At 44.0% G+C, this 18640-nt stretch overlaps 1 protein-coding gene across 1 annotated transcript in view; it reads left to right on the forward strand.

The window, feature by feature from the left end:
• FOXO3 (forkhead box O3) overlaps positions 1 to 18640 on the forward strand; it is a 129835-nt gene that overhangs the window by 106039 nt on the left and 5156 nt on the right. Inside the window, exon 7 of the mRNA XM_011975976.1 lies at positions 2349 to 3783. Within this exon, the coding sequence (XP_011831366.1) occupies positions 2349 to 3749 (1401 nt within the window). The 3' untranslated portion in view covers positions 3750 to 3783. The remainder of the gene's footprint in view (positions 1 to 2348; positions 3784 to 18640) is intronic.

Here is an 18640-nt window from a genome sequence, read left to right on the forward strand (position 1 = left end):
TACAAATACTAGCCGGGTGTGGTGGCACGCACCTGTAATCCCAGCTACTTGGGAGGCTGAGGCGGGAGAATTGTTTGAACCCCAGAGACGGAGGTTGCAGTGAGCCGAGATCAAGCCATTGCACTCCAGCCCGGGCGACAGAGCGAGACTCTGTCTCGGGTGGGTGGAGGGAGGAACATTCTGGCAGAACCATGTATTTGTATCTTCTACATAAATATAGTTGGTGATTGCCAATTTAAACAAATATGTATATATAACTTTTAGGATTGTCCATATTTAATATATGGATAGTTGCATCAGGCAATATATTTTATCTTTAACTTGCAAATAAAAACTCATCTGGCCTGCAGATACTGTTCTGGATGTGGCACATACAGATTCATCAGCTCCTCCCCTTTACTGCACATGAGGCATTTTACAGATTAGAATGAGCCTGCTGCAGGCCATGAACTCCCTCCACCATGGACTCTGTGTTTTATAATAGCAATAAGAACACCCTGACTTCATAGCATGACTGGCTTCTGAAGTATATTATCATGTATCATCCTTACGTCATCCCTGTCAGAGATGGTTTGGATATGATTATAGCCATAATGAAGGTGGGGAACTGAATGTTGCAGACAGATTAGATTTGTTCAGGGTCACATGGTTGGTCAGTGGCAAAGATAGGACTGAATCTGGGTCATCACTGTCAACTGGGTGTATCTGGCAAGCCAGGAGGAGAATTCTTGCAAGATGGGTGCAGTCACTAGAGTTTTGAGGATATTTTGCAGTACTCTTTAATTAAATATTTTATTTTAGGATACTTTTAAATTTATAGAAAAGTTGCACAGATAGTAGAGAGTTTCCATACACCCAATATCAAGTTACCTCTGTGGTTAACATCTTATAGTATGTGACATTTGTCACAACTGATGAATCAATATGGATATATTATTATTAAGTTCATACTTTCTTCAGATTTCTTTCATTTTTACCTAATGTTCTTTTTTTGTTCCAGGATTCCATCCAGCATACCATATTACCTTTAGCCATCATATCTCCTTAGGCTCCTTAGGCTCTTCTTGGCTGTGACCATTTTGAGAAGTACTGAATAGGTATTTTGTAAATGTCCCTTAATTGAAATTTGTCTGATGTCTTTCTCATGCTTAGACTGAGGTTATGGGCTTTGGAAGGCAGACCACAGAAGGTGCCATTCTCATCATATCATATCAAGGGTACACATTATCAGCTCATCTTTTCCTTGTAGATATTGACCCTGATCACCTGACTGAAATAGTGTGTGTCAGTTTCTCCACTCTAAAGTTGTTCTTTTCCCTCCTTTTCATACTGTACTCTTTCTAAGGAAGTTACTATGCTCAGCCCACACTAACTTGACAGGCAAGTATCTATACAGTATTTGAATTCTTCTGAATGGGAGACTTGCCTACTTCTCTAATCAACCTGGCAAATCCTGCTCTACACTTCTTGTGTCTGCAAGAGTTACATGCTAAGGTGTGAAATCTGGCAGGATGAGATGGAGTCATAGAAAGGTCCGGTAAAAATTCTCATCAGTTCTTAATTCATAGAAGAAGTTAAGAAAAGGTAGATGATGTGCCTCTATACTAGTGGAGGAGGGGACCATGAGAAGATAAAGCAGCCCTCCAACCAAGTGATTAATTACGCTTAGAGAGGAGGGGAAGTTTGTTGGAAAGTGCAGGGGACAGAGGAGTGTGGTAGTAAATTCCAAGTGTGAACTTCAGTATGGGCAGTATAATTACAGAAGGGCCAGTAAACCTAGGAATTTGGGGAAAACTACTATCAGTAAGCTTATCTATTCCCAGCATCTCTTGGACGTGAAATCATCTCCCTGCCCCCTAGATGTGAAAACTGCCATTTAACATGTCATTTTATTCCCAAAGAGGGTCGTGCAGATACTTGTCTTTTTGAATTAGGTTGGATTTTTTTTAACCTTTGAAATTGAGGCAGCTTTAAAAAATGAGGAGTTGGCCAGCACGGTGGTTCATGCCTATAATCCTAGCACTTTGGGAGGCCGAAGTGGGAGGATCTCTTGAGTCCGGGAGTTTGAGACCAGCCTGGGTAACATGGAAAACCCCATCTGAACAAAAAATATAAAAATTAACCAGGCGTGGTGGCATGCGCCTATAGTCCTAGTTACAGGTGCTTCAGGATCGCTTCAGCCCAGGAGGTTGAGGCTGCACCACTGCATTCCAGCATGGGCAGCAGAGTGAGACCTTGTCTCAAAAAAATAAAATAAAAAGTAAATGAGGAGTTTGGGTTACTATATCATCTGGGTGCTCTGTTTTGGACCATTCTGGTTCATACTCTGTTTTCTCTTCTCCCTGCAGAACTCCATCCGGCACAACCTGTCGCTGCATAGTCGATTCATGCGGGTCCAGAATGAGGGAACTGGCAAGAGCTCTTGGTGGATCATCAACCCGGATGGGGGGAAGAGCGGAAAAGCCCCCCGGCGGCGGGCTGTCTCCATGGACAACAGCAACAAGTATACCAAGAGCCGTGGCCGCGCAGCCAAGAAGAAGGCAGCCCTGCAGACAGCCCCTGAATCAGCTGACGACAGTCCCTCCCAGCTCTCCAAGTGGCCTGGCAGCCCCACGTCACGCAGCAGTGATGAGCTGGATGCGTGGACGGACTTCCGTTCACGCACCAATTCTAACGCCAGCACAGTCAGTGGCCGCCTGTCGCCCATCATGGCAAGCACAGAGTTGGATGAAGTCCAGGACGACGATGCGCCTCTCTCGCCCATGCTCTACAGCAGCTCAGCCAGCCTGTCACCTTCAGTGAACAAGCCATGCACGGTGGAACTGCCACGGCTGACTGATATGGCAGGCACCATGAATCTGAATGATGGGCTGACTGAGAACCTCATGGACGACCTGCTGGATAACATCACGCTCCCGCCATCCCAGCCATCACCCACTGGGGGACTTATGCAGCGGAGCTCTAGCTTCCCATACACCACCAAGGGCTCGGGCCTGGGCTCCCCAACCAGCTCCTTCAACAGCACGGTGTTTGGACCTTCATCTCTGAACTCCCTACGCCAGTCTCCCATGCAGACCATCCAAGAGAACAAGCCAGCTACCTTCTCTTCCATGTCACACTATGGTAACCAGACACTCCAGGACCTGCTTACTTCGGACTCACTTAGCCACAGCGATGTCATGATGACACAGTCGGACCCCTTGATGTCTCAGGCCAGCACCGCTGTGTCTGCCCAGAATTCCCGCCGGAACGTGATGCTTCGCAATGACCCAATGATGTCCTTTGCTGCCCAGCCTAACCAGGGAAGTTTGGTCAATCAGAACTTGCTCCACCACCAGCACCAAACCCAGGGCGCTCTTGGTGGCAGCCGTGCCTTGTCGAATTCTGTCAGCAACATGGGCTTGAGTGAGTCCAGCAGCCTTGGGTCAGCCAAACACCAGCAGCAGTCTCCTGTCAGCCAGTCTATGCAAACCCTCTCGGACTCTCTCTCAGGCTCCTCCTTGTACTCAACTAGTGCAAACCTGCCCGTCATGGGCCATGAGAAGTTCCCCAGCGACTTGGACCTGGACATGTTCAATGGGAGCTTGGAATGTGACATGGAGTCCATTATCCGTAGCGAACTCATGGATGCTGATGGGTTGGATTTTAACTTTGATTCCCTCATCTCCACACAGAATGTTGTTGGTTTGAACGTGGGGAACTTCACTGGTGCTAAGCAGGCCTCATCTCAGAGCTGGGTGCCAGGCTGAAGGATCACTGAGGAAGGGGAAGTGGGCAAAGCAGGTCAGTGCCCAATGCTGTGGCGTAAAAATAACAATATGGGGATCAGGGGGGATCTCTGGGGGAGCCTGTCTTCTCTTTACTTTGAACTTCATTCCACATTGAGAACCGTGGAGCAGTGGTGCACATAATATGGCTCCCAGCCAGTTCCATCTCAGGGTTTTACCTGCAAACCAAATAGGGCTGTCAGGTGCCCTTCCCCACAGTTTGCTGATAGTTCAGAAATTTACTGCTAGTGAAGAGAACACATACACATTCAGAGATCACATTCTTTTTTGCATCCAGTTGTCCTCACTGGCCTGTGACACAGGTTGCCCTACTTGATGGACGGATGAGAATAGAAGAGAAGGAGGAGGGATGGTCATACTTCAGGGTCAAGGACCCCAGCCAAAGGGCTTTCCTAGAAGGACTCTCTGGTCCATCACTGCTTTTGTCAATCTTCAGTGTTACAGGTTCTTCATGTTTGGTTGCTTGTAATGATTGGCAGGTGCTTCTAATTTACCTGCAGAATATGTATTCTGGACTCTTTCATATATGAATATTTCTAACAAGCAAAATCTGTTAATCTTTATCTAAGTACTAAGCATCTTTATTAGCTAGCACTCAAGAGCTAAGCCTTTAAAAAAGTAAGAGGCCAGGCACAGTATCTCATGCCTATAATCCCAAAACTATGGGAGACTGAAGCAGGAATTGCTTGAGGCCAGGAGTCATAGAGACCAACATGGGTAACATAACAAGACTCCATGTCTACAGAAAACTTAAAAAATTAGCTGGGCATGGTGGCACACGCTTGTAGCCCCTGCTTCTCAGGAGAATCCCTTGAGCCCAGGAGTTTGAGGCTGCAGTGAGCCATGATCGTGCCACTGCACTCCATCCTGGGCGGTAAGAACAAGAACCTATCTCTTGGGAAAAAAGCCAAGAAATTAAGTTGAAAGCACAAGTGTTTGTGTGAGGGAGTACTTACTCGTGTTCTTTTGCTTGTTCCCCAAACTATAAATGATGTCAGCAGTTTCCAAACATACAGAGTGACACAGGTTGTGAATGGCGATGGAGATATTTTTCAATTGTGGCATTTTAATGTTCTTGGAACCACAGAGATCAGGCAGTGTGATGTGGTAAGAAAAGCATTTGATTGAAATCAGGAATTGAGGTTCAGGCCCACTTCTACCACTTTCTTGCTACCACTGCGGGTGTGTCTTAGGTCTCTTGAGTCTCAAATTCCAGTTTTATAAAATGAGGATAATAGCCCCCATTACTTCACAGGGTTATTACAAGAATCAAATGCACTAAAGCATGTGAAAGTGCTTTGAAAACTGCAGTGGGGTGAAATATGTACCATGCAACTAGGTATACTGACAAATGGGCAAGCAGGTAGCCCAGAGAGGTTAAATAGTTTGCCCAAGGTTACAGAGCTAGATTCATTTCTTAAATGACTTGAACCCCCATAGTAGTTCTTCCTTATTCTGTCTAACTGGTTAAAAAAAAAATGGGGGACGGGGAGTGCTCTGAACTGGAGTCAAAGTAGCAGATAATAGACAAGCTTTCCCTAAAAACTCTCCTCCTCAAGAAGTAAGATGAACACTGGGATCTTCTACAACAGGTTTGCACCACTGGCCACCCGGATGTGAACGGGTTCTGTTCTGTGCCCCAGCCCTTTTGCTTTGTTTTGTTTCAGTCTCAGCAAGCTACTTACAGCCTCCTTTAAATGGTGTAAAAAGCAAGGGAATTCAAAGCCGTAAAAACTTGAGCCTCGTTTAACCCTCCGCCGCTGTGATGAAGGACTTACAAGGGTCTCCTGTGGTGAGCTCACTCCAGCTCATGGGTAGTTGCAGAATGGGGAATGTTAAGAGTGTTGTGATGCTAAAGCCTCTCAACTTTCTCAGGCATAAGAGACCCCTAATGGAACTCAGATATCTGATTTCAGTCATTTAATACCCCTTGAGATGGTGAAAAGACTGTAATGGAAGCTAAGTAGGGTGACAGTACTTCCATGCCGGCCAGTGCAGTACCATACCAGAACTTGGGCTGGTGGAGATTTGACTTTAGAAATGTAGATATCTGGCCTTTAGAAGACTAGTTTGTCTTCCTTTAAGGAGAAGAATATGGAAGATTTGTCTTTAGAAATGTAGATATTTGGCTTTTAAAAGAATAAATGGTTTGTCTTCCTTTAAAAATAGGCTTTTAAAGACACGAATACGTTTTAATTTGAGTGTGATTGTAAGGAGACCACTTTCTAGTTCATTGGAAAAATGTATTCAGAAGAAAAGGCATCAGTTTTTGTCTAATTTTTCAAGTGTCGATTTCCCTGTTGGTTGAACAGCAGATCTTTCTCGTATGTGTGTAATTCTAAAGGATTGTACAAAAAATTAAGGGAGATTTAAATACTTAGATTTTTTAAGGTTATCTGGTGAACTATGATTTTGATGATAATAATAAATTATTGCATTGAGGATAATGCATTTCATTATTATATCCTAATGGAGCCTTAGTGTCATCTTTGCCTCAGAATATTTTGGGGGAGGTTGTTTTGAGAAGATACTTCTTCAGCTAAAAATGAAAAGTCACCAAATTTTCCTGAAAGTAGACTAGCTCAGCATGACCACAGAGCATTTAAAGAACCGTCCAAAGGGCAGTGGGGGCTGTGAGGGGATCTAGTTTCTGGTTTAGAATTTCCATTTTTGCCTTGGAATCCATTGTTCATTTCAGCAGCCAGGAGCACATGCAACCTGAAGTGTATTTTTTACTTTAAAACTTAACTGTGACTATCACTTCATTGAAGACTCTCCTCAATTCACAGAATGGGGCTGAGGTCAGACTCTGATACCCCACTTTTCTCAAATTAACTGTCCCAGCTTCCTAAGAGTTGCTCTCTAATAACTTTCTTGGTTGAACTTTTTCTTAGTGTTTCTCCAGACTGACTTCCTGGCTTGCTTGCAGAAGGTCATGTGATGCTGAGTCTGAGCCTTCTTGTGTTGATGGAGCGGTCTGCTCAGTTGACAGGCAGTCTTGCTGAGGAGCTGTGGCAAGATGCTTCTCTGGAGGGCTGGGTGTTTCACACAGGTCATTCATTTTAGACCACGTGTAGAATCCTTTGACCCTTAGGTCTATCTGGAAAAGAAAAAATAGCCATACCTTTTTTGGAGGGCAGGCTGCTGGGTCGTGAAGGGCACTGTGTTCTCTCAGGTGTTCATAAAGCTTGGTGCACATGTTTACAGTTGGTGGCAGAGATGGTCATGAGCTGGTGTGGTGCTGTAAGCTCAAGTTTCCGGTCAGCCCTCTTGAGTTCGACATGTGTCCTCTCTGAGGGAAAGCAGCTTCAATCTCACCTTAATTTGATATCAAAGATGCCTGCATTCACGGACTTTCATTCATCTTCATCTTTTGACATTTGGAGACACCATTAGGGAGCAGCCCAATATTTAAAGTGCTTTATGATAAAGACTGGGAAACATCCACCAGCAAAAGCCCAGAGGGAGAGGGGCGGGGTGGTTCTCTTCTTGTCTCTGCCACATCACTCAATCTCGTAGAACATTAGGTTTCTCATTTGTCAAAAGAAGACAGCCTCATCAAGTTTTAAAGGTGCATGGTATATATAATTTTAAACTTGAACCCTAACATTTTGTCTGTGAAATGGACCTGGTGAGGTCTATGTTATGATATGGAGCTGAAAAGAAATAGTGATGTACTAGTATGGCATCAGCAGGCTGCAGTATTGGAAGCCGTTTAGAATTTACATGTAGGCCACTGCCCAAAAGGAGTAAATACTTGATGCTTGTTTGACTGATGTTTGAATGCTGTGATTCTAGTATGTCTTTAAAATTTATGTTGGGGATAGGACTAATTCTAACCAAATACAGGTAATATAGACTAGCTATATCGTGTTTTTGATTGATGTAGATATTTCTGTTTTAGGGAATGTAACATCTGATAAATATGAATCTGTTATGAATTACATGGAGAATATACTCTTGTTATTTGTACTTGTGACTGTAGTCTGGTTATAGTATGCTAGCATGAAGAATTCTGTGTCTTCAGGGATCTTTATTCTTACCTTTTAAAAAAAGCCAAAAGTCTGAACTATCGTTCAGGGAGAGAATTTGGGGATCTTTTTAGTGTCAGTGAGTGCAAGAGAAAATTGATATGGCCATAAAAAGGGGTTTTCTTTGCAGAGGCTGGTATACTCGCTATATACGCTATTTTTTCCTGGAAAGCAGTGACGTTTAGCATGAAGGCTGCTCTTCCTGGGCTTGTTGGTTTTATAAAATGCGCCTGTTTTCATCTCTGGCCAATCTGCTCAGCATGGAGACATGAAGGCTGAGTGGCTCCTCCTTCAAGCAGTTGCGTTTATAAACAGCTTTCTGGAATTTCTTCTGTCCAGAGAGCTCATGTAGAACATAAATAAACAGGGTGAAAATCACCAGAATTACTCTCACAACTTAGAGTGTTCATAATGCTTAGCAGCGTCTTGTAAACAACATTTTCTATCAGTAGTCTTCCCCCAGGGGCCACCTGTGCTTCTCACAGGCTTACCTTTCTATTTGGAGATGGGAGAAGGGGGCTTTCTGGGGCCTGCTTCTTTGCCGTTGCTGGAGAGATTGCCTCCTGGAGGTCGTCCTTGACCTTGGGCCCGGTGGGAGAATGTTTGCAGACTGCTTTCTCTTCCCTGACTTGGAGACACATATTTACTGGACTTGCATCCCAAGATGGAGATCCTCCACCTTGCAAGAGACACCACCTGCTTCACCCTGGTTTTGCTGATGTGTTCATTGAATTTCAAAGTATTGCTTTCCCCAGTCCTCCAAATTGATTTGAATTTTAAAGTTTCAGAAACTAAATTGAATTTAAAATGTGTTTTGCAAATTAGTATTTAGAGGTCCTATAAGTCAATGTTTCTCAAAATGTTTCTTGGAATACTAGATCCTCAAGATAGTCATAGGTGTTAAATAGAAAATGGCTTTTGTGGTCAAATAAGTTTAAGAAGTACCATGTTAAAGAGAAATTGGATTATTTCCAAGAGAACTTCTCAGAGCGTTAAAGGTTAATACACATTATGAACCTTCTAGGGATGAATATGTTATGCAGTGTTTCCTAAAGTGTTTGATATCTTGAATCAAATCCTTTTTCTTCAAGAAACCATAGCACCAGTGTTCTAAGGAACCCCCTTAAGAAATCCTGTCCTAGAGTTTTGCTGAAAGGAGTCAGCACCCCCTTGGAGACTAGGGCTTCTTTGTCCTTTTCCTCCCTTTCTTGCTGAGTTTTTTGTATGACCTTGTCATATATCTCGTGTTTCTCAGCCATATCCATGCATGGGCTAGCTGCCCGGCAAAGTGGTAGACCCGTGTTGATAGAAGTGCTCAAGAAACGCCTGAAATCGTTAAGCACAGTTCATCTGTTGAGTACCTGCTGGGCACAGGGGGCAGAAGTGGATAAAAAGGGTCCCTCCCTTAAAGAATGCATGGCCTAGTGGGCAAAGTAGTGGCAGTGGTGATGACAGTTCGTCGTAGAGCCAAAGTCTGCCTTACAAGGTTGGAGCAGAGGCGCATGTGGTGGGGCGGACTGATGTGCCCGGTTTTCTGGGACAACCCTGCATTCAGGGCTTCTGTTCCATGATCACACGGTCTATCCCACAAAAACACAGACCCTAAGACTTGAGGAGTTGCATACTAACAGGTCAGAGTTCAGGCTGAATCCAGATGCTGGTTTCTTTTAAAAGCTCTGCAGAGCACTTTATGTTTGATTTCCAGAGCTGGTGAGTTCATCACGGTTGGACATGAGCCGCCCACTGCAGCACACTGTCCCTGGGGCTCTGCTCTGAGGGAGCTGTGGATTAAAAAAGCCTCCCCTGCAGCCCACTCCAAGTTAAGTGAGATCCTGTGGGATGGCAGAGGAGCTGTGGGACTTGCAGCAGACGGCTGCCTTTTTCATGGCTGTGTGTCCTGGAGTCAAGTCGCTCATCTCTCAGTTTCAGTTTGCTTATTTATAAAACGAGGTTAAAATTAAAACTGGCCTCACAGAGCTCCTAGAAGGGCTACCTCTGATATGGGCTAATGTCTTTTGGCACCTTTTTAAAAACATTATTTAATGTTTATTGTGATTTAAAACAGCTCCAGAGGTTAATAGTGGAAGCAGGAAGCAGCCACGCCAGTCTTAAACTATGGGCAGAAAGAGCGACTGTTTTCCTCAGTGAACTAGACTCAACTGGGTTTTTCATTAAAAAGGGATCTACAATTACCTGTTGGTGTGCAAACTTTTATTTCCAGAGTCGACGTCCCTTAGAAGTTTTTTTTTTTTTTTTTTTTTTTTTTTTTTTTGAGACGGAGTCTCGCTCTGTCGCCCAGGCTGGAGTACAGTGGCCGGATCTCAGCTCACTGCAAGCTCCGCCTCCCGGGTTCACGCCATTCTCCTGCCTCAGCCTCCCGAGTAGCTAGGACTACAGGCGTCCGCCACCTCGCCCGGCTAGTTTTTTGTATTTTTAGTAGAGACGGGGTTTCACCGTGTTAGCCAGGATGGTCTCGATCTCCTGACCTCGTGATCCACCCGTCTCGGCCTCCCAAAGTGCTGGGATTACAGGCTTGAGCCACCGCGCCCGGCCTAGAAGTTCTGCCTACCAGTTTGGGGGTACTCATTAGAGGGGCTGTTAAACGGTCTCCCCAAAGCTGGTGGTTTATCTATTATTTGTTAACTGTGATACAACTTGGGGTTCAGAACTAATGCTACAGATGTTGTGAGGAGAGCTGTATGTGGTATCCAAAGTGCTCCATTAGCATCTTTAAAGGATCGCCTGGGAAGTCCCAGCTGTCTGGCTTCAGCTCTGCTTAGCATGGGTACTCATCAGTGTCCACAGGGGCTAGCAGCAAGCCCCGCTGAAGGAGACGCCCCACCCTGCTCTTTTCAGCTGCCTCAGAGCCTCAAGCCTGAACCTCTCCTGCTGTTGGGAGGAATCTGGCAATGCCATCTTTGTCTTCCCAATGCCAGTCATCCCAAGCCACTCAGAGAGACCAAGAGCCATTGCAGTCCCTCCTAGGGCTGTCTTGGAGCAGGAGGACTACCACATAATAGCATGGTTTTGGCAGTAGTCTGGCCTTGGGTCTCCCCAAAGCTGGTGGTTTTTCTCTTATTTGTTAACTGTGATACAACTTGGGGTTCAGAAAAGACAGTCACTGCACCCTTAACATCTCTTCCAATTCTAAATTGAGTGAAAACCCAGAAAAAAAAATAGGCTGTTCTTCTCTAGGCGCTTCTAAATAAGCAGCAGCCAGGCCTGGGACTAAAATATACCACCCTGTAGAGCCACTGGACACTGGGATGCAGGTCTTTTGTGTCTTTCCTGCTCAATAATAGATGTGTACCTTAGTTTTTAATTTTAGGTCGACTTTGTTTTTAATAGCCTATTTTTTGCTAAAATCCATGGCATTCATTTATTAAAGAACAGGATCACTTAGTCACGAAGTCTCAGAGGGTAATTCCAGTGTTTCTGAAGGCTGAAACTGTAATTGACAGTCTTGGTTTGATTGAAGGTTTGGATGTCAGTATGTCTCCTCTCTCTCCCTCCCTCTCCTTCTCCCTGTCTCTTCCTCTCTCATCCTCTTTCTTCTTTCTCTCTGTCTCCATTCCCTCTTCTTTTCCTGCTTTGTCTCTGATGAAAGAAGTCTGAGCCATAAGGTTGTGGGGGTTTTTTGTTTTATTATTTTTTTAAATGTGTTTATGTTTGTGTGAAGTATTTGACTTGATTCCTTAGGGGAAATCAGTGACTAAGAAGAGAAGACCAGAGTTAGGAGTCCAACAGTTCTGAGGTCGAAATTTTCAGTTAATTTCCACTAGGCCTTCATTTCTGTATTCGCCACTGTAATTACTTAGAGCTTTCATTGGTCATTTGTATGTGCAAAAAAGATCAGACAGCAAGACCGCCCAACCTAGTTATAAGTAATCAGAAAGTGTCTTGTCTGATAGACCTGTTAGAAGGTGGCCCTAATGTTTGTTTACCTGAAAATGCTGCCTGCCCACCGAGTAACACAAACCAAAGCACTGCCTGCCTTGCCCGTCACGTTCTACTCAGACTGTCCTGCTGGCTGGGGTGGGGTGCCCCATGGGAGGCAGCCCCGGCCGGTGCTTACACTGTGGTGCAAGTGCAGGCCAAGCTGTAAGAAGAGGAGCACCGGGGCCACACATGCAGATTCCCTTCACTACTGGAATATGTATGCCTGGCCAGACTGCTGGCCTCAGGGCGCTCCTTTGTCTCTCTCAGTCCTGGAGCCACCTGGAGTCCCTCTCAGTTCCTCTGTTACACTGGTGTGATGGTTGTTACATGACCACCATCTGTGTCACCTGTCTCTCCTGGTCATACCTTACAGGTGGTTTGGACTATTTGTAGAACTTAACTAGCTGATTCTGTGTTTTCAGTTTCAGAATCACTTGGAAAAATTACATTGTCTCTCAAAATCCTGTGTATCTAAAGCAGGAAAAGAGGACTTTAGAGACCCTCCCTTCACTGTCTGGTAGCTAAACCCTGAGATGGGCTGGCAATTACACCTGCACTTCCACCCACCCTCCAGGGATCTAGGGCATCCCAGCCTGCACACTCCTGTCATTCATCCCTGCCCCGCCCCCCACATACACACACCCCAGTAAATGCAGTGAAGAGTCATACAGGATAGGGTCACACCCAGCGAACATAAACATCGTGATATGCAGGTCATGGTTGATGACTCTGAACATTTCCTCCTGTACTACAGTTCCCTGTTATTTTTAAACGGTGAATCACTTTATTGACAGCAACTTGAGACTTAGAGTAGCAAGTCTCTTAATTTGGGGGCTGGTGATAAGGATATATATAGTGGGATACACAGAAAGGATGGGAGAAGGTAAACTTTTTATTAAATACTTGAGGATGAATTGAATGTTAAAATTGTGCCTTGTATTGATTTCATCTGTAAGAAATAGGAGTTTTAGAAATTTAATTATTGGAAACCATCCTTTTCACAAAAAGTGCCACAAATCCTAGGTCATATCCCACCAGGCAGTAGGTTCTGCCTGGACTCAAACTAACTCTTGGCAAATATGAGTAGGTCATGGAAGCAGTTGCAATGAAAGGATGCTGAGTGTTGGAGTTGCCAAAGAGGAAGAGGGTTCTTCCAGGAGGATGGTTCTGTCATTGATTCAGCCAACATTTATTGTGCATCCATTTAGTACTTTCAACTTACCAAGTTACTTGGGACATCAAGAAAATTGTGTTTCTTCCACTGGAATATGTGCTGCACAGGGCCAGATACCAGATAGTGCTCTTAAAGTAGTAGGTGCTCCATACGTGTTTGATTTGATTTGAAGACTTTGCTCAGCTTTCAAGGAGTTCAACATGTTGGGAGCTCCTGAAAAAGTTGCCATTTCAGGCACATTATGATTAGGTACTAGGTGAGTGGCATAAGAATTGAGTCAAGGATAGCATAGGGAAGGTGGGGCTGGAGGAGCCATCTGAATGTGTAGGTGATTCGCATGCGTGGTAAGAAGAGCCGTCCAGGTAAAGTGTCTTTGAACCTGACCCATCAGACAAGCGGAAGGTTTGTTCCCAGAAGCAGTAGTGGGCCTTAAAGCATGGATGAGGACAGTGGAACTTGATCCCACAGGCCTTTACCAGCTAAGTGTTTTGGATATTATAATAAAGTTAAATAACCATAAATTCAGAGAGGATCGAGATACCCTTTAAAGGCTTTTTGCCTAAAAACTGGGCCTTTAAAAAGAACATAATCTAAAACTTTACATACCATTATATGTGGTTTGCCAATCTAAGAATCTTAAGAAAATACTAAATCTCTGCAACTTTGCTGTTGACGGTAAATCAATACCTATCATATTTCTGCCATATTAGTATTCATAGTTGACTCTGGATATGTGAAGAATATTAGTTAACATAATCCCCTCCTCAACATAAAGTCAGAGATAGGGCATTCTTAAACTTACTTTAGCCATCAATAATCGCTAAATTTAAGCAACAGAAAAGCTGGTGCCTCCCAGCAGGTGACCCCCAGCTCTTTGTCCCTCAGCTGTGAAGTATGAGGATGACTACCGCTCTCCCTGTGTGTCTCCCTTGGGTTTTATCAGCACAGCACAAAGGCTGGCTGGAAGGGCAGTCTACTCCAGGTCTAGGCTCTGAGGTGTCCTGGAGGCGAAGGCTCTGGAGGGCCCTGTCACCAGCCTTCCCAGACTGGTTCACCTGCTGCCTTGACCAAGCCCAGGAGTTACGGGGAGGCAGTACAAGGCAGCCTTTATACGAGTCAAGCTTGTGTTTTACACAAATGAAGGGGTTTTGTTAATAATGTGTATAGTTGTGTACCTTTCTAGTATCGTCCTGTCTTCTTTGCCATGGAAAGCTCATTCTAAGCTTCCCTGTAACATCCTCACTTTCTCCACAGGTGCTTTACTTGCCTGTTAGAAATTACCAGAGTCAATGAGGTAGGTTTCCTGGAAATTTGACTTTCCTTTAGGGAGGCTCCTCAGCGGAATACAAACCTGGCTGCCATCCTGGCTTAAACTTCTATACCTGTTGTTTCCCTCACAAACTGTTCAGTGCCTGAAATGGCAACTTGACAGCCTTTGTCAAAAGGGATTTTAACAGAGCTACACCTCCTAAATGTTCCTGTCTGGCAGGCATGGAGGATGTCTCTGTTTGGTGTGCATTGCGGCAGAGGACTGGATTCTCATCGACCAGGCCCCTGCCGTCAGCGACCATCAGGCTGGTTCCCATGAACCTCTCTAACTCTTTCATCACCCATTTCAATCTAGAAGATATTGAAAAATGACCAAATTAAGCCAAAGTGTGGTATGCATTAGTGTGTTTTCCTGAGCTGCATAAGTTTTGCCTGGAAGATGAACTCCAAGGGACTTGTGCCATTTTGGTGCTCCAAAATTAGATGTGGCTGCCTAACCCAAGACCTGCAAAAGCATTGTTTTCCTGGGGTGACACCAGCTACCCAAGCCTTAGTGGATGCTGGCAGATGACTGTGGCTCAGTGGATTGAGTGTCCCTGAAGTTCCTCTGGGAATGAAGCAGAGATGGCATCAGGCAGACATTTCTTTGAGTGTTTGAATAGAAATATTCAAACTCTGAAACCCACCCCTGTCGTCGGGAGTCCATGTGAGACTTCCTTGTCAGATTCGTGAATATCAATTCCTTTTCTATCCTAAGTGTTCCATATTTAGTCCCGGCTTGCTCCAGGGGTTGAAAGTTTGGCTAAAATTATCTTTCTTTTTAAAGAACGAGGAAAGTGGTGTTTCACTTTATTTTTACTTGTGGGGCAAACTTACCTCAAATCATCTAGTTCTGTCTAGCTAGGAAAACAGTTGATAACCTTCATGGATTTGTGGATGTGAAGGTTCCAACTTATGATCTCTTTTTTCTTCCATGTCCTATTTAGTATTGGGTTCCTGTTCTGTTCTTCTCTGCCAAGAAGATAAAAACACTACTGAAAAAATTTTCACAGTGGATTGAGTTGTGGGAGGACAACAGTAGGAACATGTATGTTGTTATGCTGTGTGTAGTTTTTGGAGGCATTTTCCTTTCTTAGAGTATCATGTGATTTATGGTGATAATTAGGCAGAAACTTGTCTTCCCTACAGATGCCAAGATTATAGAGGGACTTGCTCTCACCAGAGACCAGATGACAGCATCCAGAGATATTTTTAGAATGGACCTCATCATTTATTTGGTCTCCGCATTTCATTTTCTTTGTATCAACAATTGATTTCAAACTTGTTTATTGGGCAGGGAGGGGAGGGAGGACATCTTCCCCTATTAATGAAAGCCACTGATGGGACATTTTTGTATTTATTGTTAATTGGCATATTGCCCAGTAGTTGCAAAGTGAACTGTAATTCCATCAGCTGTATGCTTTATGTTCTTTTCAAAAGTTTTACTTAATCTGATGTGTTTTCTTACAGCATTTTAAAATTTTATTTATTTATTTTGAGACCAGGTTATGAGACTAATTTTTGCATTTTTGGTAGGGGCGGGGTTTTGCCGTGTTGCCCAGGGTGGTCTCCAACTGCTGGGCTCAGGGAACTCACTTCAGCCTCCCAAAGTGCTGGGACTTACAGGCGTTAGCCACCGTGCCCGGCCCCTTAATCCGATGTGTTTTTAAACTAGAAGAGCATCAACACATACACATAAATCTCACAGTTAACTAAATAACCTTGTAACTAAAGTTTCATACTTTCAACAATTTAAGAATGACATGAGCTTTCTTAAAACCCATGAAACTTGCACCCAAGCTAAGTACATTGACTTTCCCAGCTCAGTAGCTAGGTTTCATCACTTAAACTACGCTCCCTCCACTCTTCTGTCCTTGACTGAATCAGGTAAGCATGTACAAACGTTGAGCCACAGAAGAGCCATTAAAAGTCTAAGACAGATGAGCTGCTGCTTTCCTTTTGGTTATTTTTATTACCCCAGTTTTCATTGTGAATGGTGATTCTGGTGTTCCTCTGAGAAGGATAATTGTATTTCTGTTCAACATTTATCTTCTATATTTTCAGTGTTTTACAATCTGTTTTCCTTCCGTCACAGAGGAAACCAGTGGCCTTTCTGTTCTCTGGAGTGGGAGTTTCTGTATTAAATTTGCCCTCTGCAAGAGTTGCCTCGATACCTGGGCCAAATCCTCTACCAATTCAGCCTGTAAGCACCAAGGCGATTTCCTGAGCAGGCCTCCCTGGGAGGGCATTGCCTGGGAGACCTCAGAGGAAGCTGTAGGACATAGGTTCACAGGTGACCCCAACCCCATTCTGCAGAAAGGAAAAGTGGTGGTTCACACATTTCCTTTTTAATAATGGAGTTCTCTGAAGATTTGGGGCCTTTTGATGAAGGAATGGATATTAAGCCTGGGGACTGTGGTTGGTTGGTGCTTTAGACTGTCCCACATGGGCCTCCTACCCCTGGCTTTGGGGTGATGACCTATTCTGCTCAAAACTGTGCTCTGTTAGGGGCTCATGGGTGTCCTCTGTCCTCTTCCTTCCTGTGTTGGCCCTGCCCACATTGAAGCAAGCCACACCCCCTGTGTCTGTACTTGGGGAATGAAGTGTGTCACCTTCCCATTATGCACTGGCTTCTGTGGCTGCATAATTAATACCCAAGGGAACTGGAGAGGGGTCTGAATTAGATAGTACTTTACAGCTTCTCCCTCGGCGCTTACAGTAAGTCAGGATAGGGACTTGGGGATGGGAGTCCCCGATGACTGATCGCATAGTGATGTTGGATGGTGGTTTATTAATTGTTCTTGTGCAGGAAAAACCTCTGGAAGAGTCCAGAGGACTGTGTCTGTGAAACACAATCTAATCATTCATACTTTGTGGGACGAGGTAAAGGAGTTAGAATAGCACTGACTTCAGCAAGCTACGGTCTTCACAGATGATGAGATCTAGTATTTACTTTAGCTTTTACTCCCTCTAGAACCAACAAGCCATTATTTTATAGTCCAAGATAATATTATCTAGTAGCTTTACAAAGCAAAGAATGCTCCCAAAACACCATCAGCCAGGGAAACTAAATCCTAGGAATAGGCAGGAAGAAGCAAGGGGCTTCTTTTTCTGCTTTATTGTCCCTGCCTCCAGTAAAACAACCTTAATTCTTCAATTTGGAGCTTTAACAAGGATAAGTAAATATCGTAAATACTAAGTCCTGCTGTGTTTGCAAATACTGAGAGTGAAAGGTAAGATTGCCAGCAAGTGCAGAGTCACAGAAGAGATTGAAGCTACAGTACATGCATGAGAATTCCTGATGACCCTGCGGTACAGCCTGTAAAGGTGGGAGAAGCAGATATATATAATGTGATTTTGTGTGTGAGTTTATTGATGCTTTTTTCATTACTTATTTACCTTGTCTAGTGAGAAAAGCACGAGTTCATGTTGTTTCACTACCACTTTTCTATCCATTTCTTGGCCTAGAGCCATTTCTTTACTACCATAACTGCCAACACTGTCTCTGTAAACAAAGAATCTTATGTCTGGAGGTCTGTCCTGTCACGTCCTTTTGCTATTAAGACATGTTTATGAATATACTTTTTTTTTTCATCCTTTAACTTTTCTGGGCCCAGTGGTCACATGACATCTGATAAGACTTGTATAAATTCAGATGCTCTAAGAGCACCTTTTTTGTGCCTTTCCATTGAAGACAAAATAATAATTGGAGGCAGAATAATAATAATGTTGTTGATTATTAATGGGATGTTTTGTGGGGGATTTGTTGGCCATATATGTGTTATATAATTTTTTTCTGTGCAAATTTGTAATACAAAAATCAAATTCCTAAACCCAGTGCATTGGCATGCCTGTAGTCCCACCTACTCAGGAGGCTGAGACGGGAGGCTCTCTTGAGCCCAGGAGTTCAAGTGCAACCTGGGCAACGCAGCAAGACCCCATTTCTTAAATTCTTAAGATGGCCCACTTAGTAATTACTTACTCTTTTTATGGTGGGGAGTATAGGGGAGTCAGGATTACCCACACACAGCAGTGCAGGCTTATTAAGGCCTTTACAGAAAGTGGCCATTTCATCTCCCCTGGTGTTGGGGTATTCATGGAAAGGGGTGGTAAGCAATTCAGTTAGTCCACATAGCCAATAGGGAAGAACCAGAAAAGTATAACTCATCTACTTAGGGTGACCGGCTCTCCTTATTTTAGCATGGAAAGTCCCATGTCCTAGGAAATCCCTCAGTCCAGAAGTCTAGAACAGAATCTTATCTGCACCTTGAATGTCTAAAAAGAACCCCCAAAACACCCCTAATATGGCTTTCTTTGTTAATCTCCCAAAGTGAATGATCCCATTCCCTTTGGGCTTTTCAACTTCAGAGCATGTTGTAATAAGAACAACATAAGAAATA

Source organism: Mandrillus leucophaeus, unplaced genomic scaffold (genome assembly GCF_000951045.1).
Source record: "Mandrillus leucophaeus isolate KB7577 unplaced genomic scaffold, Mleu.le_1.0 Scaffold160, whole genome shotgun sequence".
Classification (NCBI taxonomy): Eukaryota; Metazoa; Chordata; class Mammalia; order Primates; family Cercopithecidae; genus Mandrillus; species Mandrillus leucophaeus.